We start from the raw sequence: 23,601 nt of genomic DNA, 5'->3' as shown, positions 1-23,601 counted from the left end.
TGCATATAATTTTCTTAGCAATTTTTCTGAGCATCTTATACAAAATTTTACTCCAGCCCTAATCTCTCTCTCTGCTATATTTTTCTCCATTATCTGTCATACTCCATTGTTTATAGAAAAGACGTTTTAAGATTTCCAGTGGATTCCTCAAACTGTAAATGATCAATAATGACAAATCCTATATGCATTACTTTGTTCTTATATTGACAGATTATGATAAAATTTAACTTACTAGTTAGACATAGTAAAAGTTTTATAGCAAATAATAATAATAAAATGGAACTACTAAGGCTGGGAAGGTGGCTCAGTGGTAGAGTGCTTGCCTTGCATGCATGAGGCCCTGGGTTCGATTCCTCAGCACCCCATAAGCAGAAAAAGCTGGAAGTGGCGCTGTGGTTCAAGTGGTAGAGTATTAGCCTTGAGCTGAAGAGCTGGGGGACAGGCCCCATGGCCCAGAGTTCAAGCCCTACAACCAGCAAAAAACATAGAACTATTATAACAAAACATTACAACAAAAGTTATGTGAATGTAGTAACTCTCTCTTGTATTCTACGAAGACAATGGATCTGCTATGGAAATGGCTTATGTGTGAGTAATGTATAGAGTGTGGGTATCCTGGGAACACATATAGAGCATGGGTACATTAGACAAACATATAGCATGCATACACTGGACAAAAGGGTATTGGTATCACTGGCGCAGGATGGTGTGAGGTTTTGTTCTATTCTGGGGGGGAAAAACAATTCTAAACCCATTAATTATTTATTTCTGGAATTTTCTATTATATTCAGACAACCATTGACTACAGATAACTGAAACCACGGAGATAATCAAGGGATACTGAATGTATATATCTATGAGTATGTGTCTATGTGTGTGTGTAATTGTCATTGATTAATTATCATATGATAATTAATGAATAAAATGTTAACTCTAGAACCTCAGACATGTTTTGAACAAACACATGAGATTCACATACAAATGACCAATTAGAATAGCATTATGCCAGTGAGGAGGAAATGACGATCTTTGTCACATCTAGTCAAAAAGATGCTTAGAGTACCCCAGAGACACAGAACTCATCTGGGTTGCCTCGTCAATGAGCAAGTAGGACTAGGGTGTCATCGTTTTTGTAAGATCCTGCATTGTTTCCTCTAGGACCAATGATGCCAAACTCTTGCAGCAAATCCATGATGCCCAAGGCCTCCTGGTACTCTGCAGCTGGTTTTATCTGACAACTCCTACACCATTTTAGCTTGGAAGCCACAAAAAGGCTACAGTAATTATGTGCATGAATAGCTCTCTCCAGAAAGGCATAACCCATCCCAGTGCATGGCCAGCAGAGTGCCCTGCTCCTGCCATGACTCTCTCCCTGCTCCTGACATGCAGAGGGAATCTAGGAACTCTCTTCTCTTGCTATACTTGGATTGTGTGTTCCTGCCTTCTTAATGAAGTCTATTTTCTAACCTGTAGCATTTCAGAGGTTCCCAAGATCAACCATGATAATTTTCTAGAAATGACTCACAGATCTCAGAATATATATCATATCCCAAATTATGGCTTATCACAGCAAAAAGATAGAATTTTACAATCATCAAGGACAGAAGGAGCATACAGCAGAATGAAGATGTGTCTGGGCACAAACTCTCTGTCCTCTCCTCCTGGAGTTGTAGAGATGGTACTTAATTCTCCCAGCAAGAGTACATGACAACATGTGACAGACGTTCCCAATCTCTGAAGCCCACCTGAGCTTTGGTGCTGAGGAATTTTATTAGAGACATGGAATAGTCATGGAACTTGCACGTGGCTTACTTTCATTCTTCTGTCTCCAGCCTCTCAGAGTTCAGATTGAAACCATGTTGTGTAAGCGCCCACTCCTACCCCCGCCTAAATACCAGTATTAGGATGAACTGTCTGACATGACTCAAGTCTCCAGGAAACAGACACTATACCAGGCAAGATACCGAAAGGGCTGAGGCGTTAACTCTTTGGAGCTGGTCACAGTTCTCACCACCTGCTGGGTAGATCTGTTCAGTCTACCCTTGACTGCACATTACCCTGTTACTTTTTCAAGAACACCCTGTCTTTGCACAGAAGGAACTGACATCATGTGGCAATGAACTTGCTCACCCTGATCAATGAAATATGGAGCTGTGTTCATCCTTAAGCCAGAGAAACTGGTCCTTGTGGCAGATGGACAGACAGGAGCCTGGCAAGTTCATTTCCAAACCTAGCAAACTCAATTTTCTAAATTTAACACATTGCATGAATGATTAAAATATTCTGTAGAAAAATGCTGCACACATTTCTGATAGATCAAACAAATTTCTTGTTTGTAGTTGGGTTGGAGGAGCAGTATTTTGGCTTGAACTCAGAGTCTATACTCTAGATCAGCTTTTTCCCTCAAGGCTGGCACTCTACCACTCTGTCTCTGCTTCTGGCTTTTTACTGGTTAATTTGAGATAAGAATTTCTCAAATTTGTCCGCCCAGCTAACTTCAAATCATGACCCTCATGTCTCAGCCTCCTGAGAAGCTAGGATTATAGACACAAGTCATTGGTATATGGCTCTTGATTATTTCTGATAGACTTTTTTTAAATTTTTTTATTGTGAAAAAACTGTACAGAGGGGTTACAATTACATGGGCAAGATAATGAGTACATTTCTTATCAAGCATTGTAGCCTCCTCCTTTGTTTCCCCTTCCAAGCCTCCCCCCACAATCCTCCCCCCACCCCCCCACCAAAGTTGTAAAGTTCGTTTTCGACATGACAACTTGTACATCTCATTGTTGCAACGGGTCCACCTTTATCCTTATTTAAACGACTAGTTTTTCCCCTTCCCCTCCACAAATTATACCGACATCAAATACAGTGTGGGGGAGGGACATACAAAGCAACAAAGAAATAATCATATAAATGCATTAGAAACAAATTCATGAAAGAAAAAAACATTTAAATACATATCTTAGGGTTCATTTTCCTAACATCATCTTATCTGAACTTTTCTGCTTGACTCATACATATACTAACTATTGCAAATGAGGGAAACCATGGGACCTATATTTCTTTGGGCTTGGCTTACTTCACTTAATATAATTTTTTCCAAGTCTTTCCATTTCCTAACAAATGGGGCAATGTCACTCTTTCTGATGGAGGCATAGATATACCACATTTTCTTGATCCATTCATCTACTGAGGGGCATCTGGGTTGGTTCCGTATCTTAACTATAGTAAATAATGCTGCAATAAACATAGTTGTGCTGGTAGCTTTAGTATGGTCTTGTTTGTAAACATTTGGGTAAATGCCCAAAAGTGGGATTGCTGGGTTATAGGGGAGCTCTATGTGGAGTCTTTTGAGGAACCTCCATACTGCTTTCCAAAGTGGTTGAACAAGTTTACACTCCCACCAACAATGAAGTAAGGGTCCCTTCTGTCCACATCCCTTCCAGCATCTGTTGTTATTAGAGTTCTTGATTTTTGCCATTCTAACTGGGGTGAGGTGGTATCTTAATGTTGTTTTGATTTGCATTTCTTTTATGGCTAGGGAGGTTGAGCATTTCTTCATGTGTCTATTGGTCATCCTTCTTTCTTCTTCAGAGAAGTTTCTCTTTAATAGACTTTTTTTTAATGTGTGCCAATACTGGGCTGGAACTTAGGCCTGGATGTTGTCTCTAAGCTTTTCTGCTCAAGGCTGATGGTCAACCTCTTGAGCTACAGCTTTATTTCTGGGTTTTGTGTGTGTGTGTGTGTGTGTGCGTGCGTGTGTGTGTGTGTGTGTGTGTGTGTGTGTGTGTGTGTGTAGTTCATTGGAGATAAGAATATCATGAACTTTCCTACCCTGAGCTGGCTTCCAATCTCAATTCTCAGATCTCAGTCTCCTGAGTAACTAGCATTATAAGCATGAGCCACTGGCTCCTGGCTTCTGATCATTTCTAATCAGGATAATAAGATAATATAAAAGATTAAAGCCTAACTAAGACTTTTATAGTCCTTCTTGGGTGGGTTCTTGTTAATACTATTTCTGTAATTTCTAGAATACAAATGTTAATCTTCACATGTAATTTAGTAGAGGAGGGGAATACCAGAATGGTACTTCAAATTCTGAAAGCATTTCTGACAACAAGATTATTCAAGTATCTTGCCACAAAGTCCTTAACACCCGATTTCTATAATGTGGATATCATTGTGGCTTTGAGAAAATGAAGAAGGAGGAGAAAAGCTCAAAGACAGCAGAGGGGGAAGGAGGTGCTTTGCAAATCCATATGCATTCATTTACAGAAGCTGCTTTGGAATTTTCAGCAAAGTTCACATTTGAACCAGATGTACACAAGTAAGGGAAAGCCCTTGGGAGATGGTGTAAATTTCATGACAACATTTCCTCAATTTTGCACTTTGGGGACACAATATACTCTTTTCCCTCTTCTTTTTTTTTGTACAGATCCTGGAGCTTGAACGGAGAGCCTAGATGCTGTCCTTGAGCTTTTTGTTACTCAAGGATAGTAGTCTACCACTTGAGCCACAGCTTCACTATTGGCTTGTGTATGTGGTGTGTGTGTGTGTGTGTGTGTGTGTGTCTGTGTGTCTGTGTGTCTGTGTGTGTGTGTTTAATTGAAGATAAAAGTCTCACGTACTTTCTTACCAGGGCTGGCTTTGAACCAGAATCCTCAGCTCTCAGCAGATCTCACCCTCCTGAGCTAGGGTTGTAGTTGTAAGCCACCAGCACCTAGCTTTTTTTTTTTTTTAATTTCTTTAAATAACAAAGATTTTGGCTCTAAGTGTTCAAATCAAGGTAACAAATCAAATTCAAAAGGTACTTTTCTGGAAAAAAAATAGTGTTAGGAATTTCATCTCTGCTAGAAGCATAAATCAGAGAAGTTCTTTACTTGTTTGGTACTAGGGTTTGAACTCAGGACTTCATACTTGCTAGGCTAGTGCTGAACCACTTGAGCTATGCCCGTAGCCTTGTTTGTGCTGGTTATTTTTTGTGATAGGATCCCCTTTCTGAAGGGTACATGTTTTGCTAGGCTAGATTTTTTTCCAGCCTATCTTGTGACCAGGAACACCTGAAATGCTTGGTCCAACTACACAGGCCCTACCTTTGATCCCTTGAATGAGTGCACTTCTTAAGGGAACTGGCCTCTAAGCATTTCAAAGTTCCCCAGATGAGTCTAATCATGAGGCTCCATTGGGACTTAAATGTGCTGACCAAGTTCAGGGGCCTTCTACCTTCCCTGCCCTCTTCCAATTACCAGGTTCATGGCCTAGTTGGCTGAAAAGCCCCATAACTGGCTGCTTTGGTAAGAGCTTATATCGCATTTCTCAGCTCAGAGAGAGCAACCGAGTTACTACCTGAAGAGCTTTATAAAAGTAGGAAGCATGGATATCACCCAGATCAACTACTTCAAGACCTCTTCAATTGAACCCAAAATCAACCTTCCTTCCTTCCTTCCTTCCTTCCTTCCTTCCTTCCTTCCTTCCTTCCTTCCTTCCTTCCTTCTTTCCTTCCTTCTTTCCTTCCTTCCTTCCTTTCTTCCTTCCTTCCTGCTTGCCTGCCTTCCTTCCTTCCTTCTTCCCCACCTGCTCTCCTTCCCTCCATTTCTTTTTGTCCAGGCAGTGGGGCTTACACAGATCCACAATTACAGTTTTTGCTAGCTAATTGGAGAAAAGAATCTCTTGAGTTTGTCAGGCTGGCTTCAAACCAAGATCTTCAGATCTCAGCCTCCTGACTAGCTAGGATTATAGGTGAGAGTCACCAGCCAGCTCCAGAGATTTGTTCTCACACCCAGAACACCAAGCATCATAAGACACTCCCTTTTCTTCCCTGGTCCAACCCAACAATCTTAGCTTCCAGTAGAAGGAAAAAGAAACAAGTAAAGAAGTTATAGAAGTCAGACTGTTCTGGGACATTGGGATTCATGAATTCTCCATCAAGATAAAGTAAAACAGAGGGCCTGGAACAGTCATGTTGGATTGTTTATACCCTCTTATTCAATCTGCCATTCTACCTCACTGAAATGTACTTGTTGATCTCTCTTTTAAGGCAGCTGTGTTTGGTGGAGACTTGTCTTTACCATGGACTTGGGAGCTCCTGGGGAAGCAGTCATTCCATCACTGTGTCTAGCATCTATAGTCTGAGGAAGAACAGAGGCTCAGTAATGCTGAACAATCAACACAGTTGTCTCAGTTCAGAGCTTTTCCCACCTCTCCACCTCTTCTGCACAGGAGGGTGGGCATGGCAATCTGGTGAGCAGCAAAAAAAAGAGTCTCCTCCTAAAGTGGCATGGCTGGAATATTGACTTCTGAGGCACTCATGTCACTGAAGGACAAAGAGAGAGTGTGGTGAACCAAGTTCCTGCAGTATCTCTCATCCGCACAGTCAAAGCCAGCGTTTGCCCTGTTCATAACCTATGCTTCTCTCATGAGTATCAGTAAACACTTTGATACCACTCCAGTGTATCTTTTCTTTTCTGCCCTATGCTGAAATAAGGAATACGCTGAGAAGCCGTAGGAAATAAACTTAGCCTTGCAAGAAGATTCCTGTGACACCACTAAAAAAAAAAAAAAAACTGCTTCGCAAGCTTCATGCTAATGGCTTTCACTTATGCTCACCCTAATGATACCAGAGCTGTTACAAATGCCTTATGAGCCCTCTCTGCTTCCTCTTTTTATTACCATGCTGTCTTTTTAAAAAAATTAGTAGTGCTTTGGATTCCACATGTAACTTGACAGGTAACTTAAAAGGAATGCTTGTAGAAAGTTATCTACAAGGACAAGAATGGTCGGCATTATTATTTATAGTAGCTTTTGTGCCCTTCTGAATTTTGTTTTGTTTTCTTAAACTTCATGGAAGACTTTTATTTGGTGTTCCTCAATTAACCATAAGTAGGAAATGACATCACCAACACTGAGGCTTGGCTGGGAATTTCATTTAGGCTGGGGATTGTGTGTGTCTCAATGTTACAGAGGACTGAAAACCCAACTCCTGGAGGAAAATGTCACACTGACATAAGATCTTACCTGGGGGCTGGGAAGGTGGCTCAATGGTAGAGTGCTTGCCTTACATGCATGAGGCCCTGGGTTCGATTCCTCAGCACCACATGAGCAGAAAAAAGCTGGAAGTGATGCTGTGGCTCAAGTGGTAGGGCGCTAGCCTTGAGCTGAAGAGCTGAAGGACAGTGCCTAGGCCCACAGTTCAGGCCCCACCACTGACAATAAAAAAAAGATCTTACTTGGTAAAGTCCTAGCCAGGTCCTATTTTAATGAGTAAGTATTGAAGATGTAAGTCAGTATTTAGTATCTTTGTATTGGTTTCATCTAGCTGCTTGAGCTTGATTTTTGTTTGTTTGTTTCTTATATAATTCTTGGACTTATCTTCTACTTCCCTTTTTAACAGAATCACAGTGACTTCATTCACCTACCACAGCCTGTGTATATAACCGAAAAGCACCCAGACCATCCTGCAGAACCTCACCCACTCCATCATCCCAGCCTTAACACCTGACTGTGTCTCCAGAGGTTGAGCCTTTAATCTGGTTCCTTAGTTTTCCTCTTTTCCCTATGAATATGCAGTAGATGTGCTGAGCCATGAGTGAGTTTGACTTTCAAAATTGCAATCATTCACTGCAAAAGAAGAGTACTTTTGTTCCCCATGTATCCCCACTAATAATGGCAATGTTCTCTTTTTTTCAGTACAGGCATGCCTACATTGTGAAATCCAGATATGGGATCCCAAAGCCATCTATCTTGGGTTATTCCCAAAAGGAAGTCTATTAACTGAAGCTTGAGAACTAAGTACATTACTTCTATTAACTGCATATCAAGCCAACAAGCTAAGTAATGACTGAGTTTTCCTTTCTAATATACAGCCATCATCTGCATTTAGTAGCACTATTCCTTGAACAGATGTGCTTTTCAATCTTCTTCCTTTCTTAGGAACATAGGGTTTTTGCTTAATTGTGTGTTTATATTCTCCAACTGTTTCAAAAGGTATTTCTGAACACACCCAGACATCCCTCCCCACCAAGAGCCCAGAGACAAGAAAATCACAGCATCATCACAACCGGGTGCAGGCAGCTTCCACATCAACCACCCAATTAGCTCGTATTCTTTGACTAAATACTCTATAACTAATGCGGTCAGCCTTGGTACTTTGATTTCAGAAGCTTTAGAAATATCTGTGAGTTACCTGAATGTGATAGATTTAGAAGTATGAAAGACAGGCCAGAAGCATTTCACAGACAGTCAGAACACTAGAATTTCACAGCAAAGACACAGAAGGGTATATCAAATTCCCTCCACGATAGTGTTTGGAATAACTAGGCGCATTAACAGGTTTTGTTCAACATTTCTCTTTATCAATAAAAAAAGAGAAGCATCCACAAAGAATCAATATCCAAAGCACCACAGGCCACAGCTATACTTTCATGATTTTCTCCATGCTGAGTTTTAACAAAGAAAATTCTGCTATTATACTTATGAAAGGCACCCACTGGAAGCTGGTAGCAAAAGTGATAACTTTTTTTTTTCCTTATAAAAAGTATAATAAGCTCTTGGGTCACCTTCAAAATATGTTGACATTCTTTCCCTGGAGTTGAGTTTCTGTGGGATAAAGTGACCTGAGAAAGCTGGGAGGAGACAAAATCATTGCTCAGCAGGAAAAGCACAGCGCTGTTGGCCTTGTCCGCGAGTCTCTGCCTGTAGCAAGGTCACGAAATCCAGCGTGAGCCAAGTGGTTTCTCAAGCAGTGGACATGCACAGATAGGCCGCTGGCCCGCACCATGGTCTAACAGCTGCATGTCGTTCAGCCAATGCTTCTGTGAAAACTTGCCCAGTTCTGCAGAGCAAGGCTCACCCTGCAATTTCCCACTGAGTCAGGAGGTCGTGAAAATTCCACTGATGTTTTTAAATAGTCTTGGCTCCCACAAGCCACTTGTGGGGGAGGTATTGGAGTGTGCCTGTGTGTGTGTGGCTGGCAGAGATCTAACTGCAGGTTTCCAGTTGCTACATGTGGAGTGTTAGAAGGGACTTCAGCTGCCTGGGAGTGACACTGGGAAGGTCTATTTACAGTGGCTCGTCAGCGAAGCCAGGCACAAATGTGCACATGATGATCATAGCAGGAATTAACTTCCTTAGTGGAAGGGGACCCTGACTTTGTGGTCTCTTGGCTCCTATGAAAAAGTTATTGGAGACCCCCCTGCTTTGAGCAGCTTTTAGGAAAGTGTACCCACAAACAACACACCACAGTCACTGAATGAATTTTACGTGACCCCAGTTCTTTGTTGTTTCTTTTCAAGTAGGGAGAAGAAAGGTAGGATAGTTAGATGGTGACAGTGCCACAGGCACTTGGACAGATTCATCCCAACTGTGTTTGTCTTTTGCTGTTCTTTGATTTCTGAGAATTTGGAGCTTGGACTAATCTATAGGCATCTTGTTATTCTCACCTCAGTCTGCTAATTCTGTCTCTTGTGGATCTAAAACAAACAAACAACAACAAATACAAGGTGTGTCTCTCTTCTTCACCAAACAGTGAGCTCATTAGTAAGAGAAACTTCCTCTTGGATTGTCAGCCCAGTGTCCAGAACAGAATAAATTTAAATACATGGAAGCTTAATTCAGTTAATAGGAATATTAAGAGTTACACAAGTCTCAGTCCAGACTCCAAATTCCAAGTCTTGCAATTTACTTTGCTGTTGTTGTTGTTGTTATTCTTGTATTCTGTAAGCTAATCGCTGGGGAAGATAAAGCAGTTAGCTCATTCCAGACTTGACCTGAGGATACTTTTACTGACACATTTTCTTTTTGGTGCCAGTACTGGGTCTTGTATTTAGGGCCTATGTGCTGTCCCTGAGCTTTTTCATTCAAGATTGGCACTCCACTACTTGAGCCACAGCTCCCTTTCCAGTTTGGTGTAGTTAATTGGAGATAAGAGTCTCACAGACTTTTCTGCTTGGCCTACTTTTGAACTGTGATCCTCAGGTCTCAGCCTCTTGAGTAGCTAGGATTATAGGCATGAGCCATTGATGCCCGCCATTTTATTTCTTAACCCCAAATAAATACTAATGTTCTGGGGCTCTTGGCTGCTGGGATGGCATGAGATGCAGTGACCCTGGCACAGGTGCACTGTCTTTTCTGGCCAGGTGCTATGTCTGTGCTTAGCTGTGTGCTCTCTAAACACACAAAATAAAACAAGCTTTATGGGATTTTTCCCCACAGAGACTTTTGTCTAAAGAGCTTTGAAAGGTCCACATGTGAACAACAAGTGGCAAACATTCTCCTTTTCTTAAAATTCAGAAAAGCATTTACTTTTTTCTGAGGTTTGTGTCTGATGTCCTCCTTCCTTCCTCCCCTCAATGATTAGCTTCTCTGTCAGAGAGCAAATCCATTAAGGGAGAAGAAGGGAAATTAGAAATAATTAGAAAAGGGTCACTGGACTAAGCACCAGTATTTGTAACAAAAACAAGATGAAAGGTAACTTGGGAGGGTGAGAAGAAGGTTGGAGCCACATATTGACATCAGCTTGTGTTTATTATCTGGAATTTCACCCCAGCCATCACCATCAACAGCCTGGTTATTACCCTGCAGGCATTTTAAGGAAAAGTTCCTATGATTCATTCTCCAGAATGCCAAGGACAAGAAAGCTCTGCCTTCTGTGGCCCTTAGTGCACAGAGCACAGCTCCACTTGCCCCTTGGTCCCTCATTTTGACTGTCCAATAAAGGAACTTGTCTTGCTGTCACCATCTGACATCAGATCCCTGATTCAGGGGCCCTGCCTCAAACCATACAGGTTTTTACACGGTTGAATTCTCTACTGAATGCAGACCTGTTATTCACTCTACTAAAGGCTGCATCTCACGGCTCCTTGAAACAATCAGAGCAATTAATTCTCTGACAAAACCCCAAAGCCTGCTTCAACTTAAGTTGAGAACGATATAGCAAACTCTCTCAGATGCTACTGAGGACAACAAACAGAGTAACAAGCACGAACCCTCCATGGACAGATACTCACAAATGGGCACCAAGCATCTGCAGACGCCAACAGTAAGAGCAGAAAGCTTAGACTAGCACTACCCTGGCTGGCAGAGTCCAGATGCTCTGGCTCATGTGTACCCCTCTGATGTCCACGTCAGTTATGCTTTTTGTCCTTCAGGTAGCTGAAGAGCATCTCCAGGCCCCCTTCCACCAGCTCTGGCAAAGGCTTGGACAGAGGGTTATGGGAAATGTGGAGCCCTTTGTCCATGGGGTTCCAGGCAATCCGCCCCAGTCTACTGAGCAGATAGAGTTCATCTGGCAGGGTCTGGATGTCATTGTTGTTTAAATTCAGCAGCTCCAAGCTTGTGACAAGGCAAAGAGATCTTGGGAAGGAGTGGATGTTATTGTTCTCAGCAATGAAAATCTGCAGGCTGGCCAGGCACTGGATGCTCTCGGCGATGTTTTCCAAGCGATTGGAGCCCACGTGTAAGAAATCCAGCTCCTTCAGGGAGAACACACAGATGGGAATGTGTACAAAATAGTTGTTGCTAAGGTTCAGCTTCCGCAGTCTGGAGAGGTCGGCGAAGCCTGCGGGAAGCTGGGACAGGCAGTTGTGTGACAAACTCAACACTTCTAAGCTTCTGCACAGGCTGAGCTCGGGAGGGACCTCGCTCAGGCAGTTCATGTTGACGAACAGGACTTTGAGGTTCTGTAGGAGGCTAATTTCTCTGGGTAGACTTTTCAGGCGGTTCCCACACAAGTTCAGGACCACGATCCGAGTCAGTTTCCCCACCTCAGGAGGGAGAATTCGGAGCTGATTGTGAGACAGATTGAGTTTCTGGACCTCAGACAAGCCCCACAGAAAGTCCGGGATGTCTGTCATTCCTTTTGTAACCAAGCTAAAACTGACATGGCACATGCCTCGCTTCAGCAGGGACCTTGGGTCCTTTCCCAAGAGCAGGGTATCATCCCATGCGGGAAACTTCTGTCGCCTCCCCAAGGTGGGCATCCTTTTGGGGTCCTTGTCCTTAGAGTTGGCTCTTGACTGCCTGGCTCCCATGGTCCCTTCTCTTCCCTTTTCTTCTCTTCCCTTCTCTTCTCTTCCCTTCTCTTCTCTTCTCTTCCCTTCTCTTCTCTTCTCTTCTCTTCTCTTCTCTTCTCTTCTTTCCCTTCCCTTCCCTTCTCTTCTCTTCTTTTCTCTCCTCTCTTCTCCTTTTCCTCTTTCTCTTCCTCTTCTCCTCTCCTCTTCTTTCTTCTCCTTTTCTTTTACTTCCTCCTTCACTGTTGAAAGTTTGTCCTGCCCCAGCTACTGTAAGGCAGGCTGTGACAAGCCGGGACAGGGTTTAAGTTTGGCCATGAGGTTGCAGCATGGAGAAAATTGATGGAAGAGTCATAGTCAAGCTGAACAGTGTCCAAGATGGGCCCTTGGGTGGCTACAGAGAGCCACGCTCATTCCTGAGAGTGAATTTAAGTGTCTTCTCTCTGAACAGTTGAGCTGTAATGATATACTTGTGTCCAAGTCTTCCAAACAGAACTGCTCAATTCCCTTTGAATGCCACAGTGACAGCTGTCACTGTCATTCTGCCGGAGTTGTATCGACCTGGTATGTGCAAACAGGTCACAGAGTGACTGCAGCTAACTTTACCCACTCAGCCTTTCTTGGGTATCACAGTTGAGCAGGGTGATTAAAAGCTCATCTCTAAAAAAGAAGCAAAGTGGAAAATACCTAGGAGCCCGCACACAGCCATCTCTCCAGAGGATTGCAAAAACTGTCCGCCCATAACTAGACCAAGAGACAGAGCTATGGAGTTCAGATTTCAGAGCAAGAGTCATTGGATGGCATGGGGCTTGTGGATTTCATAGGGGGACTTTAAATGCCACATTAGTGGCTGCCCTCAGCACATATAACAAATTGTCCTGAAAGACAGCCTTGTCCTCTCTGACATATACCAGTCCTCTTTCTTTCTTGAAAAATTATCCTGTATCCTAAGTATGCAGTGTTCATCCTTGGTGTTATGAGATGAACTGCATCTACCACCCCAGTTCACATATTGACATAGATCCAGGGTTTTAGAGTATGGCCGTATTTAGACTATGTGAAAGGAGAAGATGGCCATCTGCAAAGCCTAAGAGAGAGACCTCAAGAGAAACCAGTGTCTGACTTCAAACTTTTAGTATCCAGAGTTGTGAGAAAGACATGCCTGATGTTGAATTGTTACATCCTGCTTCGTTGTTACAGCAAACTAATACAGCTATATAGGGATAGATATATGTGCCTGTGGGTGGGTGAGAAACACTAAAAATAGGGCATGACTAAAAGGAGGAGAAATAGCTAGGTGATGATCTAGATTCCGAGAAAGGGACTAGTGATCCTGATGAGCGCAGAATTGGTCCAGAAGCATGTGGTTTGGGCTGGCAGCTCAGCTGGGCTGGAAAGGGAGGTTACTCAGTGACCTGACCTTGTGGGGCTATCCACCAGCCTAAGAGCTCCAGTTGGGACCTGCTTGGAGCTATCCAGGAACCTCTAAGTCCATCCCCACCCAGGGGGAAGCTCTGGGCCAGAGAAGTCACAGGGCACACAAAGAATGGGAGGCCCCTTCTCTCTCCTGTTAGCATTGGAAAGATCTGATTTCTCAGGACTGAGTTAGACAGGATTCTTTTTTCTTTTCTTTTTATTGCAAAAATACCGTACAGAGGGGTTACAATTACATGCGCAAGGTAATGAGTACATTTCTTATCAAGCATTGTTGGCTCCTCTTTTGTTTCCCCTTCCCATCCCTTCCCATCTCCCCCGACCTCCCCCCCCCACTCCCCTACGCCCTCACCCCTGGCCAAAGTTGTAAAGTTGGTTTTTCGACATACCATCTTGTATATTTCATGGTTGCAATGGGTCCACCTGTATCCCTATTTAAACAATTTGTTTTCTCCCTTCCTTTCCACAAATTATACCAACATCAAATACAGTGAAAACAGGGGCTATACTGTGTGGGAGGGACATACAAAGCAACAAAGAAATCATCTTATAAATATGTTAGAAACAATCGCAAGAAAGAAAAATCATTTGAGTCCTTATCTTGGGGTTCATTTTGCCTAACTTCAGCTTATCTGCCATTTCTGCTTGTCTCAGACATATACTAGTTATTGCAAATAAGGGAAACCATGGGACCTATGTTTCTTTGGGCCTGGATTACTTCACTTCATATAATTTTTTCCAAGTCTTTGCATTTCCTAACAAATGGGGCAATGCCATTCTTTCTGATGGAGGCATAAAATTCCATTGTGTATATATACCATATTTTCCTGATCCATTTATCTACTGAGGGGCATCTGGGTTGGTTCCATATTTTAGCTATGGTAAATAATGCTTCAATAAACATAGTTGTGCTGGTAGCTTTAGTATGGTCTTGTTTCTGATCATTTGGGTAATTGCCCAAAAGTGGGATTGCTGGGTCACAGGGGAGCTCTATGTGGAGTCTTTTGAGGAACTTCCATACTGCTTTCCAAAGTGCTTGAACAAGTTTACACTCCTACCAACAATGCAGTAAGGTTCCCTTCTGTCCACATCCTCTCCAGCATCTGTTGTTATTAGAGTTCTTGATTATAGCCATTCTAATTGGGGTGACCTGGTATCTCAATGCTGTTTTGATTTGCATTTCTTTTATGGCTAGGGAGGTTGAACATTTCTTCATCCTTCTTTCCTCTTCAGAGAAGTTTCTCTTTAAGTCTTTAGCCCACTTATTTATTGGGCAGTTGTTTTTTTGAGAATTTGTTGTTGGGGGATTTAATTTTTTTAGTTCCAGGTATATTTTAGATATGAGAGCCTTGTCTGTTGTATGGCTAGTGAAGATCTTCTCCCAATCCGTGGGCTTTCTATTGATCTTGCTAGCTATGTCCTTTGCCATGCAGAAGCTCTGCAACTTCATGCAATCCCATTTGTCCAACCTTTCTTTGATTTGTTGTGTTTCTGGGTCTCTATTAAGAAAATTTCAGCCTGTGCCAAGGAGACCTAGGGTTTCTCCTATTCCATCCTGTAATGTTTTCAGAGTGTCCGCTTTGACTCTTAGGTTTTTGATCCATTTGGAGTTGATTCTGGTGCAGGGTGATATATAAGGATCTAGCTTTAGTTTTCTACAGGTGATTAACCAATTTTGCCAGGCTGTCTTTCTTCCATTCTATTTTTTTTAGCTCCCTTATCGAAGATTAGATGGCTATAGGTCTGTAGGTTCATTTCTGGGTTTTTAATTCTATTCCATTGGTCCTGAGGTCTGTTCTTGTGCCAGTACCAAGCAGTTTTGATTACTACAGCTTTGTAGTAGAGTTTGAAATTTGGTATTGATATTCCCCCTGTACTGTTCTTTCTATTAAGGAATGTTTTTGCTATTCGGGGTCTTTTATTGTTCCATATGAATTTTTGGATTGCCTCTTCTATTTCCTTGAAGAATGAGGTTGGAATATTGATAGGTATTGCATTGAATTTGTAGATAGCCTTGGGAATTATTGCCATTTTCACGATGCTGATCTTTCCAATCCAGGAGCATGGGAGGTTTTTCCACTTTCTAAGTTCTGTTTTGATTTCCTTTTTCAGGTTTTTAAAGTTTTCATCATAGAGGTCCTTCACTTCTTTGGTTAAATTAATTCCTAGGTGTTTTATTTTTTGTGGGGCTATTACGAATGTAGTTGCTTTCCTGATTTCAGCCACACTTTTCTCATTGTTGGCATACAGAAAAGCCATTGGTTTTTGAGGGTTAATTTTATACCCTGCTACTTTGCCAATGTTTTGAATCAGCTTGAGTAATTTGGGAGTGGAGTCCATGGGATTCTTTAAATACAAGATCATGTCATCTGCAAAGAGGGAGATTTTTACTCCTTTCCTTATTTGGATCCCTTTTATGTTTCCATCTTTAGAACAAGGGTGACTGGCATTTCTTTTTATGGGATACCTGACTAATCTAGTTTTTAAAATCAGGAAATAAATTAAGATTTTGGAGCAGACTATACAGAGCTACTGTTTAGAATGTTTAGAAAAGACAGATTCAGGAGGCTTCTTTTTCCTTCTGTGAGTGTCAAAGGTGAGTCAACACAGAGGTGGGAAGAACCAAGAAGGAGGCAGCTCCTCTCCTCTTTGGGACAATTCTTTCTTTCCTCTTGACATATATTTTTTTTCCAATTAATGTTCTGGAGTACTGATGGACAGTCAGCATTTATCAAATATTTACTACCTGATCCCAATCTTTCTCCTTCCCCCCCTTCCTCCCCCCCCCCCCGCACCAATGTTGTAAAGCTCGTTTTGGACATGACAACTTGTACTTCTCATTGTTGCAACAGGTCCACCTGTATCTTTAAACAGCTGGTTTTTCCCCATCTCCTCCTCAAGTTATACTGACATCGAATATAGTGAAAGCAGGGGTTATACTGTGGGGGAGGGACATACAAAGCAACAAAGAGATAATCTTATAAGTGCATTAGAAACACATGCATGAAAGAAAAAGCATTAAGATACATATCTAAGGGTTCAATTTCCTGACATCACATTATCTGACCTTTTACGCTTGACTCATAGATATACTAGATATTGCAAATAAGGGAAACCATGGGACCAAAATTTCTTTGGGACTGGGTAACTTTACTCAATATGATTTTTTTCTGGGTCTTTCCATTTCCTAACAAAAGAGGGTGATGCTGTTCTTTCTGATGGAAACGTAGAATTCCATTGTATATATGAACCACATTTTCTTGATCCATTCACCTACTGAGGAGCATCTGGGTCAGTTCCATATCTTAGCTATGGTGAATAATGCTGCAATAAACATAGTGGTGCTGGTAGCTTTAGTATGGCCTTGTTTGTGATTGTTTGAGTAAATGCCCAGAGTGGGATTGCTGGGTCATAGGGGAGATTTATGTGGAGTCTTTTGAAGAAACTCCATCATTCTTTCCAGAGTGGTTGAACAAGTTTACACTCCCACCAACAATACAATAGTGTTCCCTTTTGGCCACATCCCCTCCAACATCTGTCATTATTAGATTTCTTGATTTTAGCCATTCTAACTGGGGTGAGGTGGAATCTCAATGTTGTTTTGATTTGCATTTCTTTTATGGCCAGAGAAGTTGAGCATTTCTTCATGTGTCTACTGGCCATTCTTATTTTTTCAGCGGTCTATCTTTAAGTCTTCAGCCCAATCATAACATACAGAGATGTAGTGAATGTGTTTCCCTATTAAATATATTTTATTGATTCTATAACTTCCTTATGTTTTAAAGACAATCACCTATTTACCATGCCATTGGAATTTCAAAAACCTCATCCAACAGGGCTTCATTCTGAGTCTCATTTCAAACCAAAACTCACACTGGGAGCATTGAAGAGTCTCTTGACAAAAAACAAATGCAGTCTGCTATCGTTATTCCTCCAGCACTGTTTTCTGCTAAGGATTATTTTTGCTATTTGGGGTCTTTTATTGTTCTATATAAAATTTTGGATTGCTTCTTCTATTTCATTAAAGAATGAGGTTGGGGATGTTGTTTCTTTGAGGATTTGTTTGAGGATTTCTTTGAGGACTTAATTTTTTGAGTTCTAAGTATATTTCAGATATGAGGCCCTTGTCTGTTATATAGCTAGTGAAGATCTTTTCCTAGTCTGTGGGCTTTCTATTGAGCTTGCTAGCTATGTCCTTTGCCATGCAGAAGCTCTGCAGTTTCATGCAATCTCATTTGTCCAACCTTTGATTTGTTTAGTTTCTGAGTCTCTATTAAGAAATTTTCTGCCTATGCGAAGGAGCCCTAGAGTTTCTCCTATTCATTCCTGTAATATTTTCTTTGATCCATTTGATTGTGATGCAGGGTGATATATAAGGATCTAATTTTAGTTTTCTATGGGTGTTTAACCAGTGTTTCCAGTACCATTTACTGAAGAGACTATCTTTCTTCCATTCTATTTTTTTGGCCCCCTTATCGAAGATTAGGTGGATATAGGTTTATGGGTTCATTTCTGGGTCTTCAGTTCTATTCCATTGATCTTCAGGTCTATTCTTGTGCCAGTACCAAGTTGTTTTGATTACTATGGCTTTGTAGTGGAGTTTGATCTTGTATTTAAAGCACCCCATGGACTCTACTCCCAAGCTACTCAAGCTGATTCAAAACTTTGGCAAAGTAGCAGGGTATAAAATTAACCCTCAAAAATCAATGGCTTTCCTGTATGCCAACAATGAGAAGAGTGCAGCTGAAGTCAGGAAAGCAACTCGATTCGTAATAGCCCCACAAAATATTAAATACCTAGGAATAAACTTAACTAAACGAGTGAAGGACCTCTATGATGAAAACTTTAAAAACCTGAAAAAGAAAATTAAAGCAGACCTAAGGAAGTGGAAAAACCTCCCATGCTTCTGGATAGGAAGGATTAACATCATGAAATGGCAATTCTGCCAAAGGCTATCTACAAATTCAATGCAATGCCCATCAATATCCTGACCTCATTCTTCAATGAAATAGAAGAAGCAATCCAAAATTTTATATAGAACAATAAAAGACCCCAAATAGCAAAAATAATTCTTAGCAGAAAGAACAGTACTGGAGGAATAACGATAGCAGACTGCATTTGTTTTTTGTCAAGAGACTCTTCAATGCTCCCAGTGTGAGTTTTGGTTTGAAATGAGACTCAGAATGAAGTCCTGTTGGATGAGGTTTTTGAAATTCCAATGGCATGGTAAATAGGTTATTGTCTTTAAAACATAAGGATGTTATAGAATCAATAAACTATATTCAATAGGGAAACACATTCACTACATCTCTGTATGTTATGATTGATTATTGTTCCAACTTATGAAAATAAAACCAAAAATGGTGAGAGTATAAAATAGTTGTTTTTATATAAGGGCTTCATATCTGAAATATACTTACAGCTCAAAAAATTAAATCCCTCAAAAACAAATCCTCAAAGAAACTACCCCATTAATAAGTGGGCTAAAGTCTTAAGAGAGACTTCTCCGAAGAAGAAATAAGAATGGCCAATAGACACAGGAAGAAATGCTCAACACCTCTGGCCATAAAAGAAACGCAAATCAAAACAACATTGAGATTCCACCTTACCCTAGTTAGAATGGCCATTATCAAGAAATCTAATAATCACAGATGCTGGTGGGGATGTGGCCAAAAGGGGATGCTACTACACTGTTGGTGGGCATGTAAACTTGTTGAATCACTATGGAAAGAAGTATAGAGGTTCCTTAAAAGACTAAACACAGAACTCCCTATGACCCAGCAATCCCACTTCTGGGCATTTACCCAAATGAGCACAAACAAGGCCATACTAAAGCTACCAGCACAACCATGTTCATTGCAGTATTATTTACCATAGTTAAGATATGAGACCAACCCAGATGCCCCTCAGTAGAATGGATCAAGAAGATGTAGTATATATACATAATGGAGTTCTAATCTTCCATCAGAAAGAATGGCATTACCCCATTCATAACGAAATGAAAAGACCTGGAAAAAATATGTGAAGCGAAGTAAGCCAGGTCCACAGAAATGTAGGTTTCATGGTTTCCCTCATTTGTAATATCTAGAATATGTCTATGATATTCTTATCAGGGGATCACATTATCCCAGTTGCTAAGTGCATAGGACTATATATAATGAAGCATATCAAAATGAACTCTAAGAATTGAAAACAAGAGGCTCTTATTATATTCTTTTGTGGTTATTTCTATTTTTTTCTGTTTTAGTTTTCTATACCCTTTGTCTTGTATATAAGTTGATCTGATCTGTGGAAGGAGAAGGGAATTACAGAAATGGCAGGATAAAGGATGAACTAATGCAACAATGATAAATGAGAGGGGAGAACCTGAGAGGGGAGAAGAGTGGGGAAGGGCAAGCAGGAGAAAATGAGAGAGAGAAGGGAGGGGGCAACAGTGTTCAAAAAGAATTGTACTCATTACCTTACTTCTGTGACTGTAAACCTCCCTACCCCATTCATCACCTCTACATACATATATTTTAAAAATAAAATAGCAGCTTCTGAAGCTACCCTTAAACGCACAGTAACAGAATGTTATCTGTGCTGTGGTTTGTCTATGTGCTGGGAGCTTGTCCCCAGGGAGGAAGTATTAGCAGGTGTAGAGCCATTAAGAGTGTCTTTACTAAGGACATAGCTAGCAATATCCATAGAAAACCCACGGATTGGGAGAAAATCTTCACTAGCCATACAACAGACAAGGGCCTCATATCTAAAATATACCTGGAACTCAAAATTTTAAATCCTTCAAAAACAAAGAAACAACAATCCTCAAAACAACAAATCCTCAAAGAAACAACTTCCCCCATTAATAAGTGGGCTAAAGACTTAAAGAGAGACTTCTCTGAAGAAATAAGAATGGCTAATAGACAAATGAAGAAATGTACAACTTCTTCAGCCATAAAGGAAATGCAAATCAAAACAACATTGAGATTCCACCTCACCCCAGTTAGAATGGCTAAAATCAAGAAATCTAATAATGATAGATGTTGGGGAGGATGTGGCCAAAAGGGAACCCTATTGAATTGTTGGTGGGAGTGTAAACTTTTTCAACCACTCTGGAAAGAATTACAGAAATTCATCAAAAGACTCCACATAGATCTCCCCTATGACCCACCAATCTCACTTCTGGGCATTTACCCAAACAATCACAAACAAGGCCATACTAAAGCTACCAACACAACTATATTTATTGCAGCATTATTCACCATAACTAAGATATAGAACCGACCCAGATGCTTCTCAGTAGGTATATGGATCAAGAAAAGGTAATACACACACACACACACACACACACACACACACGCAGAGAGAGAGAGAGAGAGAGAGAGAGAGAAATTCTATGCTTCCATCCAAAAGTTTGATTTTTATTTTGTCCTTCTTCATGAACTTCACACTTTGTTCAAGCTCAAGCAAACCTAGAGCTAGGAAGCATCCCCCATGTGTCTTGCATTTTCTTTCCAATTCTGTTGTTCTCAAGTTATATCTGATATATATATATAAATATATATATATATATATATATATATATATAGGTTCCCTGTGATATTCAAAAGACTGCTTATTAACTTGATGTTAATTAGGATACCAGTCCGGTGGGATTAGATATCACTCCAGGTACAAGTTAAAGACCCAGATCTTCTAATTGATGTCTGTTCTCTCTCTACCATGAGAATACCTGCCTTCCTTGGCACAGGTTTTCTTCTTGGGCAAGTGACCTGTTATTTTGCTTAGAGAATACTAGTACTGCCTCCTTTCACATAGCCATTGCAGGACCAGCCTGCCTAGCCTAGTGGCTCATCTTTCAAGCTTTGGCTATCTGATCACCTTGGGAAGATTTGTTATTTCAATGCTGTGTGGTCTCAGGAAAGCTACTTTGCTTGTCTATACTTTGCTGCTTTAGAGATGATAATAAGCATATAAAGTTGCTGCAGGATTAAGTGACTCAATCTCTAGTGAAGACCTAGAGCCCAGCTTCATATAGTGGAGGAATCTATGTTAGAAGGAGACAGTCAATTCCACAGCTGCCTCTGGGTACTCCGGGGCCCCTAAGCACATTCCCTAGTGAGCACAAAGCAAGCCTGGTCTTTTCAATATATCTGTTATTTTACAAATCAAGACCATGTGGCATTCAGAAGTTCACTGCCTCCCTACCCTATTCAGGGACCCCTGTTGGCACACTATATCTGGGGAGAAGAGGATCCACGAGGAGGCCACTTCATCCCTGTGGAACCCACTAGATAAAACAAGACCCAGAAATCATTAGGGCTGAGTGACTTACTGGCTCACAGTTTTTTTGAAATCATCCCCACAAATTCACATTTGACTTTTATAAGGGTTTCTTCCAGAAAGGATCCGTTTTGTTTTCTCCTGAGAAAGCCTCTTGCTGGGCTGACTGTGGGTAGCTAGGCTCTGTCGGTTTATCTATTTGTCTGCCCACCATGGAGTAAGCAGCCAAGGAAGGTCTTTATAGGCCTGCTCCTTTGATCCTGATCTATCAAAGCCTACTTAATAATCCTGGAGGAAAGGTGAAATAAAAAGCTATTATGATTATGGGGCTGGGAAGGTGGCTCAGTGGTAGAGCGCTTGTCTTGCATGCCTGAGGCCCTGGGTTCGATTCCTCAGCACCACATAAGCAAAAAGAAAAAAGCCGGAAGTGGCGCTGTGGCTCAAGTGGTAGAGTGCTAGCCTTGAGCTGAAATGCTGAGGGATAGCGCCCAGGCCCAGAGTTCAGGCCCCACAACCGGACCCAAAAAAAAAAAAAAAAAAAGCTATTATGATTACAAATCAAGAGAGTAATCAGTAATCAAATACCAAATCAGCATTCTGTACATTGAACTCACATTGAGAAGCAAGGTCATGATTTAAGAGCAATGGTGCTTTACCAAAGCACAAGCTTTGGTAAAGATCAAGTGTTCTTTCAACAAATTATAAATTATTGTGATACTTTAAGGTAATAAATTGATAAATGGGTTTTTTGAAAAAAGTAGCAGAAAGATCAAATTCAGTTAAATGAACTCTAGGATGGGATCCTTACCAGAGATTAAGATCTCTCCCACAGGAAGTTTTAGATAAGCAGAGTGTATATCTTACTTACATGTTTCATAAGTTTTAAGTTGGGATCTCAAAACTATGAAGAAAAACAGATTTTTGTAAGCCAGGCTCTGATGACTCATGTGTGTAATCCTAGCTACATAGGAAGCTGAGATCTGAGGATCAAAGTTTAAAGTCAGACCAGGCAGAAAAGTCTGTGAGACTCTTATCTATGATTGACCACTGGAAAGCCAGAAAAGGAGCTATGGCTCAAGTGGTAGAGTCAGCCTTTAGTGAACAAAACTAAGCAAGAGCACACATATTTGATCTGGTTTGTAAGTTTGATAGTAGTATTATATCGGTGTTAATTTTATGACTTTAAATGACATATTTGTTCAATTTAACTTTCTTTTTTATTAAATTGGTCATGGGTCTTGAACTCTGGGCCTGAGATCTGTCCCTGCACTCTTTACCTCAAGACTATCACTCTACCACTTGAGCCACAGCACCACTTCCTGTTTTCTGGTTGTTAATTGGAGAAAGAGTCTCTTGGTATGATTTGGGGAGGAGAAGGGAAAAAACAAATTGTTTAAATAGGGATACAGGTGGACCCATTGCAACAATGAGATGTAAAGATGCTATGTCGAAAAATGAACTTTACACTTTAGGCGGGGGAGGGGGGGCAGGAATGTAGTCTTGGAGATGGGAGGGAAGGGATGGGAGGGGAAAACAAAAGAGGAGGCAACAATGTTTGATAAGAAATGTACTCATTAGCTTGCTCATGTGATTGTAACCCCTCTGTACAGTATTTTCACAATAAAAAACGTATTTAAACAACAACAACAAAAAACATGCCAGGGGCTGGGAAGGTGGTTCAGTGGTAGAGCTCTTGCCCTGCATGCATGAGGCTCTGGGTTCGATACCTCAGCACCACATAAGCAAAAAGAAAAAAACCGGAAGTGGCGCTGTGGCTCAAGTGGTAGAGCGCTAGCCTTGAGCTGAAGAGCTGAGGGACAGCACCCAGGTCCAGAGTTCAGGCCCCACAACCGGACCCCCCTCCCCACCAAAAAAAAGAAGAAAAAAAACATGC

The 23,601-nt window shown here is 41.2% G+C and overlaps 1 protein-coding gene across 1 annotated transcript; it reads right to left on the bottom strand.

The window, feature by feature from the left end:
- Positions 1-11,123: 11,123 nt before the first annotated feature.
- Lrrc30 (leucine rich repeat containing 30) lies at positions 11,124-12,029 on the bottom strand. Its single transcript, XM_013027166.1, has one exon. The coding sequence runs from the start codon at positions 12,027-12,029 to the stop codon at positions 11,124-11,126; it is 906 nt and encodes a 301-aa protein (XP_012882620.1).
- Between the last annotated feature and the right edge of the window lie 11,572 nt (positions 12,030-23,601).

The sequence above is a fragment of the Dipodomys ordii genome, unplaced genomic scaffold, assembly GCF_000151885.1.
Source record: "Dipodomys ordii isolate 6190 unplaced genomic scaffold, Dord_2.0 Scaffold100, whole genome shotgun sequence".
Taxonomy (NCBI): Eukaryota; Metazoa; Chordata; class Mammalia; order Rodentia; family Heteromyidae; genus Dipodomys; species Dipodomys ordii.
The sequence above is the reverse complement of the archived record's forward strand: the minus strand, read 5'-3'. Positions and strand labels throughout refer to the sequence as shown.